This window comes from Macaca nemestrina, chromosome 9, assembly GCF_043159975.1.
Source record: "Macaca nemestrina isolate mMacNem1 chromosome 9, mMacNem.hap1, whole genome shotgun sequence".
Classification (NCBI taxonomy): Eukaryota; Metazoa; Chordata; class Mammalia; order Primates; family Cercopithecidae; genus Macaca; species Macaca nemestrina.
The window spans coordinates 42,577,839-42,604,921 of NC_092133.1; the positions used below are offsets into that span (position 1 = coordinate 42,577,839).

Below are 27,083 nucleotides of genomic sequence, written 5' to 3' on the forward strand. Positions count from 1 at the left end.
CACCAATCTATTTCTTTTGCCCCAGGATAGATTCCTAAAAGTGGAACTGCTAGTTCAAACAGCATACACATTTTAAAGAGCTTTTTGATCAATACTGTTACACTGGTCTTCAAGAAGGTAGTTCTGGATGGGCGCGGTGGCTCACGCCTGTAATCCCAGCACTTTGGGAGGCCGAGGCGGGTGGATCACGAGGTCAAGAGATCAAGAACATCCTGGCCAAAATGGTGAAACCCCGTCTCTACTAAAAATACAAAAACAAAACAAAACAAAAAAACCTAGCCGGGCATGGTGGCACATGCCTGTAATCCCAGCTACTCAGGAGGCTGAGGCAGGAGAATCACTTGAACCTGGCAGACGGAGGTTGCAGTGAGCTGAGATCGCGCCACTGCATTTCAGCCTGGCAACAGAGCGAGACTCCATCTCAAAAAAACAAAAAACAAAAAACAAAAAAAAGTAGTTTCATTTTTCTACATTTTTAAAAGAAATTTGAATGCCCATTCCTCTATAGCCTCATCAATAATGATTACTATCTTTTCCCACCTCTTAATTTGGCAATCTAATAAGCATAAAATAGTATTTTTTTTCATTTCTTGACTTCTAAGAAAGTTACTCATTTTTATATGTTTATTAGCCCACTGTGTTTCCTTATGTATCTTGCCTGATCATGTCCTTTGCTCATTTTTATGAAAAGTTGGGATTTTTCTTACATATTTGTATGAATTCTTTATGTATTAAAAACATTAAACCTTTCTCATACATTATAAATATATTTTATGATATTTTTGCCATGTGCTTTTAATATTAATAGTCAATTCAATTTTTTTAGGTACACTGTGAAAGGCCATCCCCACTCTGAGATCAGTTCTTCAACTATATTTTCTTCTTGATCTTTTATAGTATCATTTAAAATATTTACCATCTTGAGCCATCATAAACCTATACTGATGTAAAATGTGAGGTGGAATTGAATTCCCCACCCACAGTCTCAGTATAATTAATTGAAAACAAATCCTACTAGATCTGCACCCTACATTACATTCCTGAGTGCACTATTACCAATCGGCCCTTATGCACTGTCATGTTCCAGCCCCACTGTCCTCTTTGCTATTCTCAAACAACCAGATACAATCAATTCTCAGGGCCTTTGCAGTGTGTTCCCTCAGCCTTCAGTGCTCTACCTCAGATATTCACATGGCAACATCTCTCAATTTCTTTTGATCAACAATCACCACCTCCAAGAGGGCTTCTCTTGGCTATCTTATCAAAACTATTCTATTTATCTATTTTACTTTTTCTTCTAACACTATAAATTTTAACATGTTTATATTTTTTGTCTGTTACCATCATTAGTGTAAGTTCCATGAAAGAAAAGATTCATGTTCATTTTTACTTCTGTACCCTCAAAGGCCTAGAAGAGTGCCCAATGCATAATACTCAATAGATATTTGTTAATCATTTTACTGCATTAATTTGAAATACCCTCTTTAGAGACTCATACATACTAGGGTCTGTTGCTGAGCTATTCTTTTTATTCTATGTCTATATTTAAGGCAAGACCCTATTTTAATTACTTCAACTTTAAAATATGCTTTAGTATGTGGTAGTACACATTCCCTCTCATTACTCTGTAAAAACATGACTGATCAGAAGCACCTGTTGATATTTCCTTATGAGCTTTAGAATGACTGACTTTGTCATCTTAAACAAAGATCTGGTAAAAGTGTGTTTGGAATTACATTTAACTCTATAATTTAATTGAGGGATGAACTGGCATCTCTATAAAATGTAATGTACTATTTAAATTTCTTAGGTATAAAATGGAATTCTGTATATATATGAGAAGGTCTCTGTTCTTAAGAAATATATGCTGAACTGTTTAGTGGTCAATTTTCCTGATACCTGCAATTTACTTTTAAATGATTAAATTATATGTATACACACACACACACACACACACACACACACAGATTAATTAATAAGGAGATGAGAAGAGAAAGAGAGGGGAAGAGGAGGCAAAAAATGTGGCAAAATGTTAACTGATGAATCTAGGTAATCGTAAAGAATATTCCTTTGTATAATCATTGCAATTTTCTGTTGTTTTGAAAAACTTTTCAATAGGAAAACATCAGGACTTCACATTGAATTTTATCAAACACCTTTTCAGTATCTACTGATGATTTTTAACCTAGAGTATATATGTATAAAATATATGTATATTTTATATATATATATTTAATCCCATTCTCCCAATATTAAGTCATTCCTTCATTTCTGATAAAAAATGATATTAGGCCTTGGTTTACTATTATCTTACTATATTAGTGTATTATTTATCATTTATTTATATTCAAAATAAGATTTGGTACCCGTTTTCTAATTGTGGGTTCTCTGTCAGTTTTTGCTATTAAGAATGGCAAATTGGAAGGTTTCCACCTTTTCTAATGATTAACAATAGATACAGCATAGGAATGATTTATTCCTTGAAAATTAGAGAGAATTCTGACCATAAAACCATTTAGGTATCCTTTCAGGAAGTTAAGAGTGCATCCTATTAGCTACAAGTTCAATTTTCTTACAGGACTATAAGCCATTAATGAGGTGTTGAAGGAAGAAAAGGAAATTTGTATGGATTTAGAAATTTGGTCTCACTCCAGTTTTTCCCTAATACTTTGGATCATGGTTTAAGGACATCTTCATTTCTAAGGAAATATATAGACATCAACACCAAGAGTAAAAGCAGAAAGCCACGCATTGCACAGGTTATAGCTACAGGCAGTGTTATCGTTACATTTCAGCATCCCCAAATCAGCCATGAGGCTAAAGCAGCTGAAACATCTATATACCTCGGATATACACAAATCTCAGCAGCTCAGTTACATTATGTACCCCAGACCCTTATCTGCATAAAGAGAAGAATGATCTTTCTCCCTCAATGACTTGGCCTTCAGAGATGTTAAATTTACTTACTACATTGCTGAAAAGCTAGGACTTAAAGAGTATGTATCAAAAAGAACACATTTTAATGAAGGCATGAGAATTCCCATGTCATAGAGCACTGACAAAAGGCTGAAGAAAATTCTAGATAACTGCTAATTAAATGTTTTCAATTAGCAATTTCAAGTGATTCTTTTAATGCTTAACATACATTCATTTGTCCCAACTCCAAAACTGTAACACTGGAGGTAAGTATGCCAGTTAAGTTTGTTATATAATTACAATTATCCTTTCTCCCTGGCTCCAAGGAAATAAAGATGAAGACTACTTTAATTACTGAAATAAAAGAACGTTGGATTTTATTATTTTATTATTTATTTGTTTGAGACAGAGTCTTGCTCTGTCACCCAGGCTGGAGTACAGTGGCACAATCTCAGTTCACTGCAACCTCCACCTCCTGGGCTCAAGTGACTCTCCTGCCTCAACCTCCTTAGTAGCTGGGACTACAGGGGTGTGCCACCACACCCAGCTAATTTTTGTTTTTTTTGTAGGAACAGGGTTTCACCATGTTGTCAAGGCTGGTCTCAAACTCCTGGACACAAGAGATCTGCCCGCCTCAGCCTCCCAAAGTGCTGAGATTACAGAGGTGAGCCACCATGTCTGGCCTAAAGTTTATTAAAAAACAATTTTTTTTTTAATCTTGCTATATTGCCCAGACTGTTCTCGAACCCCTGGCCTCAAGCAATCCTACATCCTCAGCCTCACAAAGTGCTGGGATTACAAGCATGAGCCACCATGCCTGGCCCAACAACGGATATTTTAAAGAAATGGTATGATTAATTCACAGGATTAAGGTTGATCTTCAGTCACGTCTGTACCCAACAATAATCTTTACTATACCCTTGTCTATTTCTCAAATTTTTAAAATGTATCTTTATCAGATAAACTTTCCTCAGACACATGTTCAAGTTTTCTTAATGCATTATTAAATCAGCTCACTATCATTTTTAAAGAGGTAACCCAAGTAAAGTACTAGGGAAGGGTTAATAGGCAAGCTCATAATTAGAATCAGCTGTTGCTGTTATTTAGATTCACCTAATCTGGCATTTTATATTTCACTTGTGGTTGAATGATTCACTAAAAAATAACATTCATACAAAGAAAGTAACATCTCAAAATCCAATATGGAGCAGAGATTTCTCAAGGACTGAAAGTAGTAATTATTAAAAACTCTTGATTCATAAATGATAGCCTTAACATTTCCAATTTTTTAGTTCAGTAAAATTAAATAGATAACTCAGGAGAACCAAAATAATGGGAAATCTTGGGTTTATAAGTTGAAAAGATAACTTTTTGTAGCTCCAGTAACAATTAGTTTTACAAAGTTAAATGTCTTAGGAATTGAGTTTGGGATGAATGTGCTCACCGCCATGGTGTCATGATGGTCATATGTACAGTCGTGAGTGCCTCTTACCTGATACAAAGGGCCATCCTGAGAGCAGACTTGCGAAGCTGAGCAGTTCAGACACCGAAACTGCGGAGGAGATGAACTCATCAGATAAGAGGCATCCACAACTGGACACATATTTAAAATTGATTATTTAAAATAGTTTAACGTCAAACACAAGAGTCAACATGATTAATGGTAAATAAACACTTTCCAAAAAAATGGTGGTTGTTTTTGAAAAAAGATTTTAATAACTTAGTAACTGGTAAAATTTAGCTTGAAGTAATTTTAGCATCTAGATATGAGTTTTAATATTCTGCAAATGCAAAAATGGTGGCCTCTCCTTTCTATATCCTTTACAAATACTATTTCCTGGGAAAACCTCACTTCTTGCATACATGAGGGACATCCTCATTCTTTCATACCTTCCTCTGATCAGTCTCTCCCAGATCTCTTCTTCAGCTTCCCCTGAAAGTAATACTGTTCAAGGAAATCAGAGCTCTGAGAGGGACACGGAACTCCGCTCAACCTATAAGGCATCTACTTTCTGTTATATAGTAGGTTCTTTACATTGCTTTATATTGCTGATTATATTAGCATTAGATTGTGAGCTCCTTGAATCTATATTTTAGTCACATTTGTGGTCTTAATAGCTAAGGCCCAGAACTGGCATACATCAGCCATCAGATTTATGAGTAAAGCAATGAGTGAACACACTTTAAAACTACTGAGTAGATTCATTTGTTAACCTACTACTTTAAAACAGTTTATTCACATTAAAAAACTCATTCCCAAATCCTAATTCTTCAATATTATGCTAAACTCTTATTAAATATAATTTTAATTGTAAGTGGACTATAAAACATAAAATGTATACTTTAAAATTATGCATATATGAATTCAACATTGCATACTTTTCAAAATGGAAAAATTAAATACATAAAAAATAAGGTACAAATTAACCAGGATATTTCTAACATAGCAAAGCAGGTTTTTAAAAGATATACTTTGAAAGATTTAAATAAGCACTGATTAAAACAAATACATTTCTAGGCTTTTAAATAAAAATTAAGGAATTTTCTATTTTCCCAAAATACTTTAGTAATTTTTTTCTCTAACAGTCAGTCCTTGATTTTGGGTACAGTGTGCATCAACATGCTGTAAGGCGGGCACAGCTCGGCTCTCCTTTAGCAACCTTCTCCTTTTGCTCCCAAGAGTCCCCAAGCTCTGGTCTATCAGACTTTGCGTAACATTGAAAATCCTAAACAGGGTTCAACAAGAGTAAGCTGGAAAGTGGCAATTTCACTAAGTGATTCTTTTTTTTTTTCTATTGATCTCTTTGGTATCAGTCAAGATGTATAAACTTGCTTTTCTTACAATTGCCTGCTAATGCAAATAAAGCAAAGGAAGACAAGCATGGTGTAGTAACTTTAGGTGCTGGACTGGCAGAGATTGCTGGAAGAGATAAAACTAAATCAGGATGAGCTGCGAAAAGGGGGCTGTACTGAGAACCATCCAAGAAAAGGGGAGCAGGAAGAATGTGAGTCCATGATGAAAGCTAAGGCTGGATAGAGATATTGACAATAAACTCTCAGGGATGAAACTAGGTGAAGGAAGAGGGAATTATAATCATAATAAAGGTTAATATGCATAAGCTATTAATAAAATAATATTTATCATGTCACACACTCTGCTAACACTTTAGTATGCAATATTTCATTGATTCTTAGTTTTACCCAAATTTTAAAGAATCAAAAAATTGAGGCAAAACTAGGAAGCAGGACACAATTGGAAGATAGCTGTAACACATAACAGCAAAAGATTCACATTCAGAACACATAAAGAGATCCTAGAAGTCAATAAGAAAAAGACAAACATGATGAAAAAGAACCAAGGCAATGAATATGATAGGTAAGTTCACAGAAGAAATACAAAATAGATGATATGTAGTGTTAGTGAGGATGTCAGAAAATGGATGCTCTCATACATTACTGATATGTTTGTAAATTTCAAATAATATCCACTAAAACCTTTTCAGAGGACAATTTGTATCTACCAAAATTTAAAACATGCATACTCTGTTGAAAATCCACTTCTAAGAATCTAGCCAATGGATATGCTTGCATATGTGTAGTAGGTACTGGAACACCTTGCTTGTAATGTCAAAATATTTGAAAAAAATCTACATGTCCACCAAACGAGTGTGTTAATCAAATTATGCTACAGCCACACAAAAGGAATATTATTAATGTACTAAAAAATTGTTTCAAAGTTTACTGATTCTGCACAAGACATTATCAAATTTTAAAAAAGTTGTAAAACAATACATATGATTCCACTTATGTTTCAAAAAATGTGATGACCTCTGGGTATGAATATTGTGAAGAAAGTCCAAGTATTAGATGGATGACAGATCAGATGACATAAGTCCCTTCCAAACTAAGATCTGATTCTGTAATTCTGCATTCTCAATTTATAGATGTGGAAACTACAGGGAAAGTCAGTAGTCACAGATCACATCTCCTGAAACACTATTACTCAAAGGATGGTTCAAAGATCAGATGCATTAGTATCTCCTGGGAGTTTGCTAGAAATACAGTAACCTGAGTCTCATTCCCAGACCTACTGAGTCAGAATCTGCATTTTACCAAGATCCTTAGATGATTTAAATTTGCATTAAAGATCAAGAAGCGTGTTTTTTTTTCTTTTTTCTCCCACTAATAAGAAAAGGATTAATGCCAAACTTGAGTATAGAATCTTAAGGTGGCAATACTGATATGAACTGAGAAAATTTTAAGAGCTAAGTCTGACCAGCTGTTTGTTTTGATTCCTAAAGATAAAAATCTTTCAAAAATGCATAACAATGGAGACAAGGGTCTAGAGAGGGCAGGGACTGTAGAAGACAGGCTTAGCCTGAAGTGGAATTGCCCCAAGATAAGGAGAGCAGTGGCACAGAATCCGTGTGGTGCAGGGAAACACCCCACTATACTTGAGAAATTGAGGCAAAATCAATTATCCTGAGATTCTTCCTAAGAGGCTAGAAGTAGAGCAAGGTAGAGGGGTAATCTGAATATGGAGTACCCTTGTCGGAGATGAAAGACTCCAGGGGTCCGAGAGTGGTATCCAATACGAGGAGGAAAGAAAATGACAGATCTATCCACAGTGTGTAGAATAGATGAGGAGACATCCCACAGTACCAAATAGAATAAAAAACCCGCAAAGATGCCAATTCCAGCCAAATCAATCTAGAAATATAACCCAGTGCCAGTCGCAATCCTATTCTAAAGCTCATCTGGAAGAATAAATGGGTAAAATTAGTCAACACAATTTTCAAAAGAATTGGGGATTTTGCCCTAATAGGTACTAATACACATCATAAAGCAACCTAGAAGGCCCAACTATTTGCCTTACAAAACATGTTTAAACTTCATCCAAATTTATCCCAAAGAAAGTAGACAACTGGAGGGTTTCAGAGAGGGGTGTTATGTGATCAGATCTTCATAAAAGGTAGATGATGTGTAATGCTGGTACAGAGTAAGACCTGCTCACAAGAACAAAACAATGTCTAGGAACACACACACACACACACACACACACACACACACACACATATGCGCACACACATATATACACACATATGCACAGACATGGTGACATCTCAAAACAATAAAGTTAAATATGGATTATTCAATATTCAATATACTGTATTTCTGATGTAAAAACAATCTGAAATAAATTAGAATCTTAGCCTTGTGTTTTTGTATAAATAAATTAATTTTGGGTAGCTTTAAATGTTTAATACAAAAAAGCAATAGAAACAAGTAAAAGAACCACATAGCGGTCATTAGTTTAGGAAATCAGCTGAATCCAGCCCAAGGCAGAGCTAGTTAGCCAATAGGGAGACTAATAAGAGCTCTTCAGACATCCTGGCATCCTGCTGGCAGTGGATGATGAAATAAGAAGGGATGTGATCACAACAATATGCTTCAGGAACTTAATCAGGAAATGATTGTTTTAGTGATATGGCTGCATTCGTCCATGTCACTCAACTGTCAGAATTCATCTATTAATATTATATTAATTCGTAATTGGAAGCTGAACAAAAATTGAAAATTTAACAGAAAAAAAGGAAGCTGAGATTCAGATAAATAAAAATTATCTTTATGATATATTTCACATAATCATTATCTTATAAAAGATAACATTTTCATTCAATTTACTCTTTGAACAAGTATTGCGTATATATGCTGGGCACTGCCCTAGGTGCTGGAGATTTAGCAGTGAACAAACAAAAATCCCTGTCCTCAGATTATATTTTACTTGGGGACAAACAATAAACATATAAATAAGAGGCATAATATGTCAGAGGTGAAATATTGTGGAAAACAATAAGGCATGAAAAGGGAATAAGAATGCCATAGGGAGAGGGGGTTGTAGTTTTAGAGGAGATCAGAGGCCTCATTGAGAAGGTGACATAGAAGCAAACTTATTTAGGTGAAGGGGGTAAAGGAAATAAGTTAGCTGGATACTGGGGGAGGTGAGGGTAAGTGGGGTGTGGTTGAGAAAACAGGCCAGTGTGGCTGGAGTGCTGTGGGGCCAGGGAGACAGAATAAATGAGGAGAGCGAGCATCTGGGGAAGGCTGTATGGGGGCCATATATGTAGGTCTCTAGAAAGATTCTGGATTTTACGTAAATTAAACAGCATTGGAGGAATCAGAGAACGGAGTGGGTATGTTCTAACCTGTTTTAAGAGGATCATGCTGGCGGCTGTGTGAGATGAAGATGGAGGTGGGGCAAGGGTGGTGGCACGGAGCCTTGCTAGGAGAATGGTGGTGGTGGGCTGGACCAGTAGTGAAGTGGACGAAGTGAGACATAGCTGGATTCTGAATGTACATTTTGATGGTGAAGGTTACAGAATTTGCTAAGAAAGGATGGATGAAAGAAAAAGGCAGCAATCAGTGCTGACATCAGGCATTTTAGTCTGAGTAACTGGTAAAACGGAGCTACCAATCTTAGAACTACTGAGATTATGATGACTGAGGGTGAAACAGGTTTGGAGAAGGACAGCAACTAAAAAACAGGTTTGTCACACCAAGAAATGAAATGGGCTAATATATTATTTTACTGTTGCACTAAATGTAAAAGGTAGTAATTTTTCTGTTTATTGGTTTAGTTTCCACCTGAATGATAAACCATAGCTACTGAAGCACTTTTTGAACTTTTATTAAAGTATGCCTTAAACAACCAAAAATTTTAAACTATTCACAAATATGTAATCAGAAATGTAATTACAGTAAGGACTGATTTAAATTGTAGTCTCTTACTAAAAATGTCTATAAATTAGCTCTTTCATACTTTGACATTAAAATAATGGCAGTTGGGGCAACTTTGGGAGATCTTGTAAAGAACAAGTGAGCCACTTGTAGAGGTCATGCAGTGGATGACCACTTACATCTCTTTAACCTTAAGGCAAGCCTATTCATCATGGTGATTTCAATCACTAAAACACACTGCAATGCCCGCTAAACTATCAAAGAAAGCTGAAGTTACATTCAATACAATACGATGTGTAATATCATAATATCCATTCCTCAACAGTGTTGGGTAAGAAAGAATTTACTACCTGCGCAATCTGTACCTGGTACCTGGAACATTTTGATTGTAAGGATTAACTGAGGGTGACTGATATATGTACAGTCATTTAAAACATAAAATGTTACAGAAAGGCAGGTTGTAATGTACCAAATACAAAGGTAGATTTTTAAAAATATGAGCCACAAAGATGTTTGATGAGTTCTTCAAGGGCACACACTATTTGGTGGCTGGTATTAGAATGTAATTTTTTCTTCCTGCTTTCCGCTGTTAGCAAAAGTGTTCAGTCTCACAAGGAAGGCTTTAACCAGGGCTTTTACTACATCTCAAGCAGGAAAAAAACTGCTGATTTACAAATGTAGGTGCTTCATTTATTATTATACAGTATCAAGACATTTCTTCTGCAAAAGAGCCAAATATCTTACCCATAAGGCAATAGGCAATGAGTTTTTGAGGCTTGTTTTGTAATAATTCCACAAATGTTTACATTTAATATAAATATGTTTTGGAAATACTGTAACATGACAACCCTCATTATATCTGGATTCTATATTGCTTATTACTGTGTGAGGTCAAACGTCTTAATTTTGTGTTTTTTATATAATTTACATTTTCATGAGAAAATGTAACAACCCTAGTTTACAGAATAAATTACACAGAGTATGGCATATTATATCATAAACACCACAGAATCTTAATGTCCAAAAGATAATCTTAGATGTTATCTACTCCAAGCTTCTAGTCAATCTTAATTCATGTTTATTTATGCACTCAGATTATGAAGATAATTTCTGATAGCATTACTGCTGTATTCCTTAGTTTCATATATCAGTCCTATAATCCCTAGTACCTCAAACTTGCCTAATATCCCATGCTTGAACCTAAGTTATAGTTACTACTATAGAACTTAGTAGAACCTAAGTTACTATTGTATTCCTTAGTCTCATACCTCAGTCTCATATATCAGTCCTACAAAATTAACCAGAATCAAAGATACAGTTCAAAATACAAAGTTCGCCTTTTGGGTTTTCTTTGGTTTTCTCCTTTGAATCATTTCTCCCATATGCTTAGTGCCTAAGGCACAATAATCTAATTCTGGCATCAGAAAGCACTGCAAACTCACTTACCCTTAAGTCCGAGTTTATATTTTCAACGAAAAGGAGGTACCTGAAAGAAGTTTATTTAGATTCCACCCTATCTGTCCCCTCTACCACAACCAAAAATATACACCCTTATCAACCATTAATCATATTAGGAGAGAACTTAGTTTCCCCCACTCCCATTCCATATACATAAATGTTCCAACAATTTATTGGGTTTAAAAAATATGTCATCTTCTCTGTCTTGGTTAGTAGAGTCCTGAACATATTTAGACAGGGTTTTCATCTCACTTTAAATCCAATACAATCACATTTACTACAGACCTTGATTTATACATAGGACCAATTTTCAGAGTGCTAGGAGAAACAGTAGCAAGAAGAACCAGTTTCTTCTCCTTCTCAAGCTAGTTTGTCTTTTTTAGTTTCAAATATTGTTAAATTTGAGTAACATAATGGTATATAACTAAATAAACACATAGGTAAATATAAAAGCAATTTACGTTTTCGCCTCTTAGTCGCCATCTTGTCATGTAGATGAATTCCATAGTATGATCCTTCCCCATAATTTCACCATTGCACAGCACATCCAACTTTAAAAAGAATAATTGTAGATCTATTAACATACTGTTGAATTCAGAAGTATTTTGCATATTTTTTGAAATTTCAAAAAATATTCAAATAGTTGGAACAAAAGTATTATCATTATTTTCAATAGGAAGCATTTATTCTTCTCCTAAAGCATTAACAATTTGGATGTGTTACTTATATAGTGTTACTATGCTGTATACTATACACAAGATACTGTTTATCTTGTGCCATATACCTGTATCTCAAGTTCATACACATAATTTACAAATGCAATGTAACCTTTCTTAGTCCAAATCTCCGTCATGTCTCTTAGCGGTTTAAGGCATAGTTCTGTGACTGCTCCTTTCTGAACAAGAACCTGCAGAAACCTCACAGTTCCTCTCAGCTCCTTCGGCTTCTCAATTTCTCTCTCAGAATTCTTTTACCTTCCCAAGATTTGAAGGGGTTACTTTCTTCTTATTAGTTTGGGGTTGAAGAGGGAAATGAATGAATGTAGATACAATGATTTATGGGGCCTTAAAGGTATATGAGAATTTTCAGTAATTACCAGTAGTTATTAATTTGATACAAAGGTTAGGACTATGCCACAGGTCTGTGTCTCTTAGGGCTGTCTGGCTTCTCTGGTTTGCCTGGCTGGTAATTTGCACAATACTTACAGGATCCTCTTCCCACTTTGCACAAAGCTTCGAAAAAGCGTACTTATCAGCGTTAAGTTTTGCTCCAAGTTGCAGGAACCGAACAACCCCTAAATCTTTAGGAAGGCTACAGGAACTGTGGCTATAATTCACTAATTCAAGAAAGCATAATTAAGCAAATGTTTATCATCGATCCCTATAAATAAAATAATATTTTAGTTCTCTAGCTATTAAAAACAAACTGGAAAGATTTCATTTGAAGTGTGGGAGGGGAAGAAGAATGAGTTTTAAATAATTCTGCATCTGGCTTGACAGAGACTATAGTTCTGAACTTTAAGATGAGTATAGTTTCAGTTAATTATATTAGACATGTAAAGCAAAATTATTGATTTTTTGATGATTTATGACTTATATGGACCTCAAAATGTTTTTCAGGCATTATTTTATTAACTTTTGAAAGAATAAAGGAGATAATTTCATTTTTTAAATCTTTTTTGTAAATTAATTCATAAGCAAAGTAAAGGGTCTTACTTAGGATGCATTTTGCTAATCACGTATACTGCATCTGTTAGTGTCATTTAACAACTAAACTATCTTGCCCCAGTTAGCAATGCTGTTACAAAAGCTTCAGCTGTCAGGTATTTCATTAAACCATCCCCTTGCATGCTAGGCAGCAAAGTAAGTGGGGAACTGAAAAAGATTCCCAAAAGTCATAGGAAAAGTCCTTTGAATTGGGATACATAAGGAGGTGTCAGTGTACTGAATCTGTCCCCCTTCCATCTTTGTTTAAAGGGAAATATATACATGCCAGAAGTAAGACTATGTAAGAGTAATAGTTCTCTTAGTAATAACAGCTTCCTAAAAATTAGAAAATGTTAACTCAATGAATTAGACTTAAAAGGAAATAAAACCACACATGGTATTTTGTGTGAAGAAAATAAAGGGCAAACCAAATCATAAAAACAATTTATTGTCTATTTTTCACTGTAGTTGTATCCATACATTGTTACTATCATTTATTTTTACCAAGTACATTGGGCTTTGATACTTCCATAATATTTTCCTAAAAGTTGATGTCTCTAGAATTTTAAAAAATATTTGTAGAACCATGCCATAATAACAATTTTCAACCCATAGACTAGTCATCTGAAAGAAATTTTCAAATAAGCTCGGGATCAGAGGCTTCCTCAAAACATGGACATAATACCTGTTAATGTCTATCACATTTTATTTCTCCTCTGATGACTCTTCATGATATTCATATTACTGCAGATAAGCCAGAAAAACTATGCTGCCTTTCCTTTGATGTCTTTGTTTATACAGGAAACTAGTCCTGGTCTTTAATTTTCTTTTCTTTTCTTTTTTTTCTTTTTGAGATGGAGTCTCACTCTGTTGCCCAGGTCGAAGTGCAGTGGCATGATCTTGGGTCACTGCAACCTCTGCCTCCCAGGTTCAAGTAAGTGATTATTGCCTTGTCCTCCTGAGTAGCTGAGATTACAGGCGTCCACCACCACACCTGGCTAATGTTTATATTTTTAGTAGACACGGAGTTTTACCACGTTGGCCAGGTTGGTCTCAAACTCTTGACCTGATGTGACCCACCAGCCTCAGCCTCCCCAAGTGCTGGGATTACAGGCATGAGCCACCATGCCCGGCCAGGTCTTGAATTTTCTAGCTGCTATCAGAACTCGAAAGGGAAGAAGGGGAAATTAATGAGTTGTAAGATTATCATTTAGGCAGGTTAGAAATGATAGCCATATTTCCTTACTATGTTTTAGTCATAACTCTAGGATTAAAAACATTCTCTAAACATGGAACACATGACAAGCTATGCTGTGATCAATATCACGGCAGTTTACCTCTTCTGTAAATAAACTGGCAAACTACATTTATGCAGCTATAATATGTTAGTTTTATCTAGTGCTAAACAAAACCACTTCTGCATTTCATGGAACTGTGATTACTTATGAAATTCCTTGTGATAAAAAGACAATGTTTTACATTCTGAAGAAGTCTATAAAGAATTGGTAATAATGGATCTCAAAGATCTCACATAAAAATGACATACCCTAAAGCATGAATACATTTAGTGGTATATTTATTTTGGGAGTACTTAATGTTAAGTTCTTTAAATATCTCTTCTAATTATAAAACACTAAATGTATTAGTATCATAGTTTATTCAGGATATGTTCAATTAGAAAATACATATTACCTAAGTAGAATAATACATTCTGAAAATTAAATTTTTAACATGAAAATAACCGAAGTTTCCACAAAAATTAATTTGAATATATTCTCAGTTTTCACTTTTGTTAGAATTTTACTTCAAATCAGAATTATCACAATGATCAAGCTTAGATATTATTTAACTTACCTCATAAGAACTTGGAAGTTTTAGTTTTAAACTTAGAAATTTTTTAATAGTTCCCACAGTTACACGTGTAGAACATCGAATGAATTTCTTCATTAAACCCTAAAGGAAATAAAGATTACCAGTTAAAATGTTCTATCTTGCTTCTGGTGAAATCAGAGCTACCATTTCCACTATCATTTTGAGTATTTTTAAAATATATTGTGAAAACATTTCAATTTATAGCTTTTTAGTACTTGCGAGCAAAAATATTCCTAATTATTGGATACTTATATGACATTCTTCAAGAATGTATTATCATGTGTACTAGGAATATCCTGGCAAATAGGCAATCTGCTTACCTCTAGACATTTTAGTAAAGAAAACATGAGTTTAAACTAAAAAGAAGAAAAAAGGTCACAAAAAGCATAAAAATATTTTATTATAAAGTATAACTTCTGAAACATGAGGGATATTTTCTAAAATATGGTATCACAGCTTTTAAATAATTTTAGAAAGAGCAGGGATTTCAAATGGTACTCTGAGGAGCCACAGGGTTCAACAGAGAGAGGCTGGTTAGGCCACAGCATGCCCCAGAAATTAGAAGTTGCATAGTGTGGACCTCGTGTTGGGAAGAATCACGTCTGGTCAGTGTCTGATAGGCTGTGCCAGTACTTTACTGAAGAACAAACTTCTATGTGCCTTGATGTGTCTCATTTGTAAAATGTGCAGAGCAGTACTAATTCACTCTTAAAGCCTGAATATCACTAAAATATAAGAACCAATCCAGAAGGGACACCCAAGCTGAAAATGAAGCAAAATGAGGTTGTAGACGTAATAAATACAAACCAATATGTGAAACAAAATTACATTCCACAACCTCAAAAGTTATCAGAATACTAAAACACAGAAAACAATAGAATCTTTTAAAGATATTACTCCTATTTGTATGTATAGGAAATGAGGTCAGCATCTGGAACAACATCTCAGTGTTCTTAAATTCACTAAGTCATAACTATTCAGTCAATGTTTATTTCCTAGCAGATGTTTTCCTAGCAAAATATATTCCCTGGCAAAGACCAACAGAAATAAATTAACAAATAATAACCTGGTCACAATACAGATGATAAAGTATCCATTAAAAGAAAACAGAAAAGTTACATTTAAATCAACACATATTCTACCCATTTCAAATGTGAAGACGGATATTCTAGACAGCATGAAAACAAAGCGATAAATGTACAAGTCTATCTTCCCTGTTATCTGTTCACCTTCTCAACTATCCCAAGGTTTCCTGTCAATTTTCTTCTTGCCCCAAACAGCTTACAAAGAATCATTAACACAGTTTTACAAGCCTAAGTCAGAGAAGAATATAGGGGTGTAGGTTGATCATCCCAGTCTGAAATCTGAAATGTCCCAAAATCTGAAACTGAGGGCTGACATGACACTAACTCATTTCAGATTTGGAAGCTTCAGCTGTAAGTATATACAATGCAAATATTCCAAAATCCAAAAAACTTTTGGTCCCAACCATTTTGGATAAGGGATACTCAACCTGTACTGGAAGACTCTTAATTTGTGTATTTTTCATCTGCCAAGAAATCAGGAAGAATCTCCAGAAATGATGTTGGTATCACTACTCATAATCTTTCAGAGATTAATAATAGTTTTTATATTATTCACAAAGTTGTACAACCATTACTATGATCTAATTCGAAAACATTTTCATCATCCTTAAAAGTAACCCAAATCCATTCACAGTCACTCCACAATTTTCCCTCTTCCTAGTCCCTGACAACCCTAATCTACTTTCTGTCTTTATCCTTGTCTGGACATTTCGTATAAATGGAATCACATAATATGTGATCTTGTGTATCTGGCTTCTTTCACTTAGCATGAAGTTGCCAAGGTTCATCCATTTTGTAGCATGTATCAGTACTTCACTGCAGTTTATGACTGAATAGTATCACATTTTCTTTCATTTTGCTTTTCTATTCATCAGTTGATAGATATTTTGGTTGTTTTCACTTTCTGGCTATTATGAATAATGCTATTATGAATATACATATACAAGATTTTGTGTGAACATGTTTTCAATTCTTTTATACAGTAGTCCCTCCTTATCTGCAGTTTCACTTTCCTTGATTTCAGTTACCCAATGTATCACTGTCCAAAAATACAAAATGGAAAGTTCTAGAAATAATTCATAAGTTTTAAGCTGCATACAATTCTGAGTAATATGTTACAATCTTGCAGCATCGTACTCCATCCTGCCCAGGTTGTGAATCCTCCTTTTGCCCAGCATATTCATGCTGTATAGGCTACCTGTCCATTAGTGACTTAGCTATCTCAGTTATCAAATAAAAAAACCAGTATATACAGGATTATTTGGTACTATCTGTGGTTGCAGCATCCACTGGGGGTCTTGGAACATATGCTCCACACATAAGGGGGGACTACTGGATATGATCACATACTTAGAAGTGGAATTACCACGTCAACTCTTCGAGGAACGGCTAAACTGTTTTCTGCAGTAGCTGCACTTTCACCTTCCCACTAGCAATGTATCAGGTTTCAATTGTCCACATTCTCTAACATTTATTATTTTCCTTAAAAAAAATTTCTGGCCATCCTAGTAGGTATAAAATGATATCTTGTTGTGGTTTTGATTTGCAGAGCCCCAGTGACTAGTGATGTTTCGCAACTTTTCCTATGCTTATTGGTCATTTTTATAACTTCTTTAGAGGAATGTCTATTCAAGACATTAGCCTACTTTTTTCCAAATTGGGCCATCTTTTCATTGTTGATTTATAAGAGTTCTTCATATACCTGTATATTAAAGGTTTATCAGATATGATTTGTAAATATTTTTCCCATTCTATAACTTTTTTCACTTTCTTAAGTGTCCTTTCATACACGAGAGTTTTACATTTTAATGAAGTCCAATTTATCTATTTCTTTTCTTTTGTTGCTTGTGCTTTTGGTGTCATTTCTAAGAATCCACTGCCAAATCCAAGGTCATGGGAATATCTTAATTTCTCCTTCCTTTTGGAAAGTTATAGATTTTTGATGAATATAGATTTACTAGTTGACAGTTTTCTTTCTTTGAGCACTCTGCATATATTATCCTATTGCCTTCTATCCTCCACAGCTCTCGGTGAGAAATCGGCTACTAACCCTACTGGGGGTCCTTTGTGCATGAGTCACCTTTATATTGTTGCTTTCAAGATTCTCTCTTTGTCTTTCAATAGTTTGATTATGATGTGCCCAGGTATGAATTTCTTTGAATTTATCATACCTGAAGTTTGTAAGCTTCTCAGATGCTTAATGATTTTCATCAAATTTAGTTGATTTTTTGGCGCCATTATTTCTTCAGATACACTTTCTGTCCTTTTTTCTCCATTTCCTCTCCTTCTGGAACTTCCATTATGTGTATGCTGGTAAGCCTGATGATGTCTACAGGTCTCTGAGGACCTGGTCATTTTTCTTTATTCTATTTTCTGTTTCTCAGACTGAATAATTTCAATTCATTTAACTTCAATTTTATAGGTTTTTTTTTTTCCTTTGGCTTAAGTCTGCTGTTGAGCCTCACTAGTAAAATTTTCATTTCAGTTGCTATACTTTTCAACTCCAGAATATTTAAAAACATTTAATACACTGTATTTGGTGAGATCATTCTTATATTTTCATATAGGTGCTCAGACCATGGTTTTGGTTCTTTGTACATATTTAAATAGATAATTTCAAATCTATGCCTAATAAGTACAATGTCTAGGCTTCCTCAGGGACAGTTTCTATTGACTGCTTATTTTCCTGTGTATGGGTCATACAATCGGCTCTCTGTAACTGCAGTCCTGCATTTGTGAATTAATCACAGATCAAAAATATTTTTAAAAACAATAAAAATAACAATACAATAAAAATAACATAGTATTAACAACTATTTACATAGCATTTACATTATATTAGGTATTAAAAGTAATCTAGAGATGATTTAAAGTATATAGCAGGCTGTGCACAGGTTATGTACAAATACTACACCATTTTATATAAGGGACATGGGATCTACAGATTTTGTTATCCATGAAGGGTCCTGGAATTAATCCCCAACATATACTGAGGGACCATTGTATTTGTTAGTATCTCTCATATTTTGTTGTTGTTGTTGAAACTAGACATTTTAAATGATATAATGTTGCAGTACTGGAAATCAGATTCCTGCCTGCTCTTCAGTCCTAAACTAATTCCGTAAAGTCTGTATTCTTTACCATATGTAGTCATGAAAGTTTCTGCCTAGAGGTCAGCTAATAATTGAAGAGAGATTTCTTTATACATCTGGAGCCGTTAAGTTGCTCAGTCTTTGCCAAGGGTCTGGGTATGTGTTTGGTGGCATACCACCAATATTCAACCAAGGTGTTGACGACTCTGCCTTAGTCTTCACTTCCTACTCGTGCAGAGCACTTCAAGGTCAGGCAGAGGTGAGAGCTTACGGCCTTCTCAGGTTTTTCCTGAACATGCATACAACTCTACATATGCACATGGCCCTCTAGATTTCAAGGAATATGTCACAGCTTTTTGAAGCTCCTAGGGACATCTTGTTCTCCAGCTCTTCCATTTAAGCTATTTGGTTAGCCTCTTGTTTGCTCCAAATGTTATCTATACCTCAGGCAGCTGTAAAGTTGAAACATTTGTCTGTAATTGTTTTTGACAAATGCCCCTTTCCCCCACCAACAGAGAAGGCTTTTTCCATGGGGGCAAGCTCCAAGTCAAGTTGAATACTGACAATCTTGTAAGTGGGGTCTCCTAGGAAACAACCAGACAGGTCAAATAATGACCATTCTTTGGCAATGAGGCTTTGAAAGAGCTCTACTTCTATTCTTTTCCTTTGGTCCTGAGAGACTGCAATGGGAAAGCAGGCTGTTATTTTCAAGGCTACTGCAGAATTTGAGCAGGGGCTGGAACTAAAGCAAGTTAAAATGCCACAAAGCTCACCTTTTATACTAAGAGTTAGTCATCTTTTTGATAAAATGCTCTATAGGCATCTATAAGCCTTTGTTTAATATCAGATCTCTGAAAAAGCTGATACTGAACATTTTTGCCAGTAGTTTTATACTTTTATGGAAAAGTGAATTTTCAGAGATACTTACTCTACTCTTTTTATTGACATCCCACTGTTGACTTTGACTTCTGTATTACAAAAGCAGTAGGTATTCTGTATAAATGATACATGCAACTACTGCCCCACCACACTTGTGAATCACACCCCACTGCAGAGGAATGAGATGGCTGAAAAGGCCATAAAGCAATACAGACATTGTGTCTCTGCCACTAAGGGATTTACAGTCTAGTATCAAGGACAACACACACATAAAAAAAGATAGTATCAGTGCCTAGAACTCTTAGGCACATCCTTAATAGATAACAAACTAATCCCTAATTGAGGGATAAATGTAAGTACTACAGAATTTCAGAAAAGGGATTCACTAGGTTGGGAAAAGCATCACAAAGAATAAAAATCTTTGGGTCTTGACAGAAGCATAGGATGGTGGAAGAGGAAAGAACACGCCAAACAGGAAGGGTTGTTCAAAGTTTTAGAGGTCTTAAATATTCGTAACACAAACTTTTATATATTCTAGATACAGATCTTTTGTCAGATATATGGTCTCCAACACACACACACACACACACACACACACACACACACACACGCGCACACACACGAAGTGGGGGGGAAGACAGAGAGAGAACGAACACATACATAAAGGATAATCACTTGCTTTGAAGGGAGGATTTACTAATGGGTTTAATGGGAGATAAACTTATTTAAAAAGGTGCTTGTTAATGAAGGGCCTTGAATGCTAATGTAAGGAGTTACGACTTAATTGTACAGGCCAAAAGGTGGCAAACTTTTGGCCTGTACAATGGCCATGTCCTCAGGCCAAATCTGGCTGGCCATCAATTTCTATAAGTAATGTTTTATTGAAACACAACCATGCCCATTCATTTACTATTGTCTGTGCTGCTTTAGTGCTATAATGAATAAGTTGAGTAAATTGCAACAGAGACCATATGGCCTACAGAGTCTAAAATATTTACCATCTGACCCTGAGATTGGTCACGGCCCTTACTCTGGGCCTTACACACACTCAGGCAAGTGGCCCTAGCCCTGGATAACAAAAGAAAAATTAAGGGTACAGAAAACACTTAATAACTACTTTAAAAAATGTAGATATAAGGGTGAGCAGCACTAAACTGGGGGGAATTTTGCAGGACTTGGTGACTGGCTGAAAGAAAACAGTAATAGGTCAAAGATGACGTCAAGCTTCAGAACTTATTTGATTGGCTGAAAGACAGTAGTCATAACTGAAACTGCATGTCTGGACCAAAATTAGATGAAAGTGTAATGAATTAGACAACTTAGATGAGTCAAGTTTCTGGTGTTAGTGAAACTCTCAACTGGTCTATTTAAAAATAGAGATATAATATTCGAGCTTGGGAAAAAAAGCAGGGTTGGAAATGAGGCCTTAAAAGTCCTTTGCATAAAGAAGAGAACAACAGACACAAGGCTCAACTTGAAGTTGGAATGGTAGGCGGAGAGACAGGATTGAAAAACTACCTATTGAGTATTATACTTATTACCTGGGTGACAAAATAACCTTATACCACACCTGTGACATGCAATTTACCTATGTAAGAAATCTGCACGTGTACCTCTGAACCTAAAATAAAAGTTAAAAAATCCTTTGCGTAGTTGAAGCCACATAGAAAATGGAGAAGACTTTCTAAAATAGATATAGGGAAAGTATTAGGACATACTCATATATATCAAGTAGAAGGCAAGAAGTAGAGCCAGTGGAGACAAAGCAGGAATGGCCCAGGAAACAAAGGAAGAACCAGGGTAGCTTAGTAAAAGTAATTTATAAACTAAGAATGAAGGTACAAGGATGAAGAGAAGTCCATAAAGGAAAGAGTGAATGGATAAAAGGTCGACTAGAACAGCAAAGTGTCAAAGATGTGAAAATGGAGAACAACAAGCAGGGGTGGTTAATTTTTCAAATAAATTTCTAAAGTTCAATATTTTGTACTTTCATATGAGAAATGATGCAGAGAAGTGGACTTTACATTTGTTTATGAGAAGATATTCAGCCTTTCCATTGATTTAACTTTCACTATGAGCTAGCTCATGTATTAGAGAGCTAAAGGATGACCATGAACTCTATGAAAAAGAACTTCCCAAAAAGGGAGATGACTTTTGGGAAAGATCATAAGAAACAACTGAAAATATTATAAGGATAAACAGGTACAGTGGTCATTTCTGTAAATATGGATGCACTTTATTACATGTCCAATAAATTCCCCTTAACAAAATAAATTACCTTATTTTAACTATTTGTATGTGTAAGACCTAACAGTTCCTTGAGTGAAAGATGTTTTTTCTTACTACTTACATCTTCACTGCCTACTATTCACATAGTGGATAAATATTCATTGAATTACTGTGCTCATTAATGTTGCTATAAGATGCTAGGAAAACTTGATCTGAAGTGAAAAACTGTTTTTCACTTCCCAGTAGGAAAATGCCATTAAACATATAAGTAAAAAATTCAACCGACTAGCTTACAGATTTACGCAGAAGAAGTAAAAGAAAATTAGAGACAATGAATATAGGCATTTGAATAAAACACAGAATACAGTGAGATAAACAATATTCTCAGTGGCTGACATTTGCTAGGATAAAGTGGCAAAAATCTAACAGCTAAAGTAGTGAAGATGTGTAATAAAAATAAAAGCTGCTTGCAATAAAAAGGTTGAAAATATTATTAAAGTAACACCATTTAAAGACCAAAGAAAATCAATAAAAGCAGAATGTTTTAAACTTTCTATAAAGATCCTCTAAGGAAAGATTCAATTAGCAGAGGCAGAGGAGAACAGTACCAGAAATGGAGATTCTACAGGAAATAACTGAGGGCCTTCAAGGAATTTAAAAGTTCAGAGGCATTTTACAACATCTAATTTTACTTCAAAACTAATTGATTAAATTATTCACAAAATATGTTAGCTCTGACATGGAAATCTTGTGGAGTTGCAAATAAAAATAGAGAAATAAAGGATAAAATTAGAAGAGAATGAATAAAACGGCTAGAACTACTAGTGACATGAAATTCTCTAAGTTGGTCACCACTCTAAAAAACAGAAACCATGCATATGAATTCCCAACAAAGGTATAAAAGGAGGTGGAGAAAGAGAGGTGTGATTCTGGGCATTAGCCACTAGATGGTGGCATTGGCCCAGGACGGTTAAGTTGTGGGAATTGTAACCATTTGTAAGCACAGGATTGTCAAAGAATGGTATTTTATGTAATTATGTTAATTAAAACTTTGAAAACAAACATTTTGAAGCGTTAGAAAATTTGTCAATAAATTACCAAGGGTTTACTATAAAGTAATCATAAAAATACCACAGTACTTGTTCACTCACCTTTACTACATTGTCCCCTGATTGCCCGTTATTTCGTAAACAATCTAGACAGATAGCAATTTGTGGGTCACTTCTGTGATAATCTTTATCATCTTCATTTTCATCACCTTCTTCATCTACTTTCGGTTTGTCAGCTTTTGAAGCATCATCTGTATAATTTAAACAAACCTAAGTTAGCTATAAATCAAAGTTGATTTTAAAGTTAAACAATCATACATTGATCATCGAAACAAAATTCAACTTAAAAAACTTTCCTAGCAGTTTTTGAAGAACTTAGTATCTTTAAAATGTTCCAACCAACTCAACAATGGAAATATTTTGTAAAAAAAAAAAAAAAAAAAAAAAAAATTGGAAACTTACTAACATAGCTTAAGATTTCTAGGCTCATTGAGATAGCCAAATGAAAGATTCAGACTAGCTGAATTTAGCCAAAAGAAAAGATTACAATTAGTAATTAGACTATGTTAGAAAGTGGACAGGATATATAAAAATACTTCCAAGTTACTTATATGTGTATATATAAATTATACTCAAGTTTATATATACGGTATATATTCAAATTAAAAGCAAATACTTTTCAAATGTTAAAAGTTCTCAAAATTTCCAATTACTAGATATTCATAAAATCAGCCAGTGAAAAAAACGAGTATAATGAATTAGCTTTTTAACATATATATAGCTATTAATATATAACGTTACAACTCCATTAAAGAAATCTGAATGGCATACTTTATATTATATACAAATGTATTTCACCTATTACATACCTGTAGCCTATAAATAATGCAGCTATATTTACCATTCATCTGTGGAGTCGCTTTAACTGTGTGTTGGGTACACATCATACAAGGCCTGAGGGAGCAATACTGAAACTAGAGCTATCATCCTCTCTCTCACAGTGGTCAGGGTATGGAATGAAATAAAAGCAAGTTAAAAAAAAAAAAAAAAAAGGGAAAAAACCAGACAAATATAGAATATAGGATGGGAGAGGTAAAATGGACTATGCGTGCACATATAAAAGAGACAATAAACCCAAACTCTGGGAGTGAAGCAGAGGTTCAGGGACGATTTCCAGATGAGATATCTCTAAGCTAAAACTTGAAAAAATTAGCTAGCCAAACAATACATTGTAGAAAAGCCTCCCTGCAAAGTGACAGGCCTGATCCTCTTCGATGACTGTAGTAAAAGCACTACAGGTGTACCATAGAGCGGGGAGGTGGGTTCTCTTTTTTCTACATGTTTTCTTCTCCCTATTTATAGAGAATATACATAGATAGGAATTTGCCTTCTATGAACCAAACTCCCAGCTCCAAAAAAAAATCCAAATTCTCCACCCAAGCTAAAGACCAAATACCATAAATACTTAAAAAGGGAGAAACAATAGGAAAAGGGAGATAAAATTCACAAAGTAGGCTACAGCTCTTCACAAGTCAAGCTGTGATACATATAATCATAGGGTAAACCTACCACATAACTTCTGATGACAATCCCTCAGGCTCCTGTCCTCTTGAACAGGTAGTCAAAAACTGGAATATTTAATTAGCCTTATCTATATTTTTACTATACCACGACTATAATTGGTTGTTATTGTTTAATTGCAGTATACACGTGGGTAAAACAAGCCCTAGTTAAGTCATTTTTTTGGTCAGGCTTAGCTTCTTTGCCATTTTTTTTGTTGTTGTTGTTACAGGTAAAAAATAGTCTCTTGCTACCTTATTCTAGTCATCAAAACTATTCTCAAACTTCCCCTGCTCTAACAGCCTTACACAGTTAAGTTGAACTAGTAAAATGATAATCTCCATTTTACAGATTAAAAAAGAGAGATCTCATCCACTTTAACCATGTAAAATTGACAGTCCTATGATCTTATGGGAAAACCAAGATTGGGAGGCTGAACTCACAATTGACCCCATAAGAACCCACACACATTCTTGAATAACTTTAAATGATATTTAGGACATCCTAAATTAAATCTCATATTTAAAAAACAATGGGAATGATACTTTCTTATAATTTTAGATACCCCTTTGTGTGGAATACAGATATATATATATATCTCTGTATGTATGTACACTAAAAGCCTTTTATCTGCTCAGTAATGTTTGCTCCTTTGCTGAAATTATTATTAAAAATTACTAATTGCTGAGTCTCTTGGGACCCAGAGGAGAAATATGGACATGCAGCATAGGTGATGGGGAAAATTCCCATAAACACCCAGAAATACTTTCTAAATTTTCATGACATGTAAGTTTGTATCACCTGAGCTCTACTTATAAAAACTTCATTTCAGAGTATCAGAGCATAGTAAAATCTCCTGATCTGGCTCTCAGCCACATCTCAGCTCCCTCTCCTATAGAGACAAACATACAAAATAAACAGAACAAAAAACTCTTCACTGTTTAGTTGCAAGCTGTGGCTATTTCTTACTTCAGCTTCCTTTAGCTCCCTAGAAATTACTACTATAAACATCTAGTCAATTTTCTCTTTTATCTCCCTTTTCTCTTCCCAAAGTTCAATTTCCTCTATTTCCAATTACCTTCAATTAAAGTGACTTCAGATTTACAATCATTTATATAAAATCTCATATAGAAAAAGGTTCATAATGTAAATAAAAGGGTGCATGAATTTTGTGCAGGAAAAATGTGAGCCTGAAGAGAGATATTAGTTCACCTAAACTATGAAAAGCTGACCAATTTAAGAGATGCTATCAGAAACAGACATAAGAAAAAGTCACCTTGTCCATTTTCTTGAGGCTTATTTTTCTTCCAAAATTCAGATTCGCGCTCAAGTTCTTCTAATTTAAAAGAAAGAGTATAAAAGTCAAGAAATCTTTAATAGAAATGTTGATTTCATAAAACACAAACATCTGCAAGAACCTAAAGAGCCACTTACGTTCTCGTAGTCCAGGGACCAGCTTAAATATAATTTCCTCTAATGTATTGTCCAACCTTCGAAAGTGGGGAGAAAGAAAATACTAACAATGAAGACACCAAAATCTGACATGTAAATAGTTTGAGATGTGGATCTTACATATATACATATATATTATGAAATACATACACAATTTTAGCACATCTACTATACCACACTCTTCCATCCATGGAACACACCTATTTACAGCCTTCCCCAGTAGTAGACTGATAACAAAAATGGTCCCAGTCCCCAGCTCTGTCTATAACCACACTCTTGAGCATGACTTTGAAATTCCTCCCCTGACTAAGGATGGAGTCTATTTCCCTGCCTTGGAAATATGGTCTGGCTTTAAAACTTGTTGAGGCCAGCAGAATGTGGTACAAGTGACTGCTTGGTCCTAAGCCTAAGCCTTAAGAGGCATCAAATGCTTTTGTTTCTACTTCTCTCTCTTACAGAATCCTGCTGCCATGAGAACAAGGCTGGAGGATGAGAGACCACATAGAAGAGAGCGAAGCTGCCCTGATGAGGCCATTTTAGACTAGTCCACAGACAGCCTATCCCCCAAGATCAGCACAGCAGATTACCCAATGCGCAGCTAACTGCAGTTGCATGAGTGAGCCCAGTCAAAACCAGAAGAACCACCCAGCTAACCCAGCAAACCAGGAGGAATAATAAATGCTTGCTTTTTCAAGTGTCACTTTAGAGGTTGTCTGTTATGCAGCAACAGCTGATACGCCCATTCTCAAAATCTCTACCACAGCTCTGGCTCTTTCCCCTAAAGGAAATAATCTCCATTCCTCTCTTCTGAGAAATTTAGACCACTTTATTGTTCTACCTTCTGAAATGAAAACTTTAAATATTTATCTTGACATTTTTCTTATTTTCTTTCCTGCCATATAACTCATCTTTTTCATGGCTTTTTGTCTTCAATCCCATTCTCTTGCCCCCACAACACCCGCTTCCTGCCTCATCTCCTTCATCCTGCTCAACAACATTACTCTTCAACAAGACTACAAACACACAGAGGTTTCTCACATCTTAAAA

At 35.0% G+C, this 27,083-nt stretch overlaps 1 protein-coding gene and 2 long non-coding RNA genes across 12 annotated transcripts in view; 2 read left to right on the top strand and 1 right to left on the bottom strand.

Moving 5' to 3' along the window:
• The window catches only part of LOC105480441 (uncharacterized), a 339,420-nt gene that overhangs the window by 120,938 nt on the left and 191,399 nt on the right, over positions 1-27,083 (top strand). The gene's annotated exons all lie outside the window — the stretch shown is intronic.
• The window catches only part of LOC105480391 (polycomb group ring finger 5), a 134,850-nt gene that overhangs the window by 22,168 nt on the left and 85,599 nt on the right, over positions 1-27,083 (bottom strand). For 8 of the 10 annotated variants that reach the window (XM_071069507.1, XM_011739170.2, XM_011739181.3 and 5 more), the window contains exons 4-9: positions 26,019-26,074; positions 25,861-25,920; positions 23,127-23,275; positions 14,673-14,771; positions 11,574-11,663; positions 4,409-4,468 (exon numbers count right to left, since the gene is read on the bottom strand). In XM_071069507.1, the coding sequence (XP_070925608.1) occupies positions 4,409-4,468; positions 11,574-11,663; positions 14,673-14,771; positions 23,127-23,275; positions 25,861-25,920; positions 26,019-26,074 (514 nt within the window). Of the gene's footprint in view, positions 1-4,408; positions 4,469-8,512; positions 9,303-11,573; positions 11,664-14,672; positions 14,772-23,126; positions 23,276-25,860; positions 25,921-26,018; positions 26,075-27,083 lie in introns of those variants that run through there. The other 2 variants (XM_071069509.1, XM_011739232.2) reach the window with 2 other exon arrangements.
• On the top strand, positions 350-26,688 carry LOC139356226 (uncharacterized). Its single transcript, XR_011607748.1, has 3 exons — positions 350-3,580; positions 13,673-13,752; positions 26,495-26,688. It is a non-coding gene; the product is annotated as an uncharacterized lncRNA (long non-coding RNA).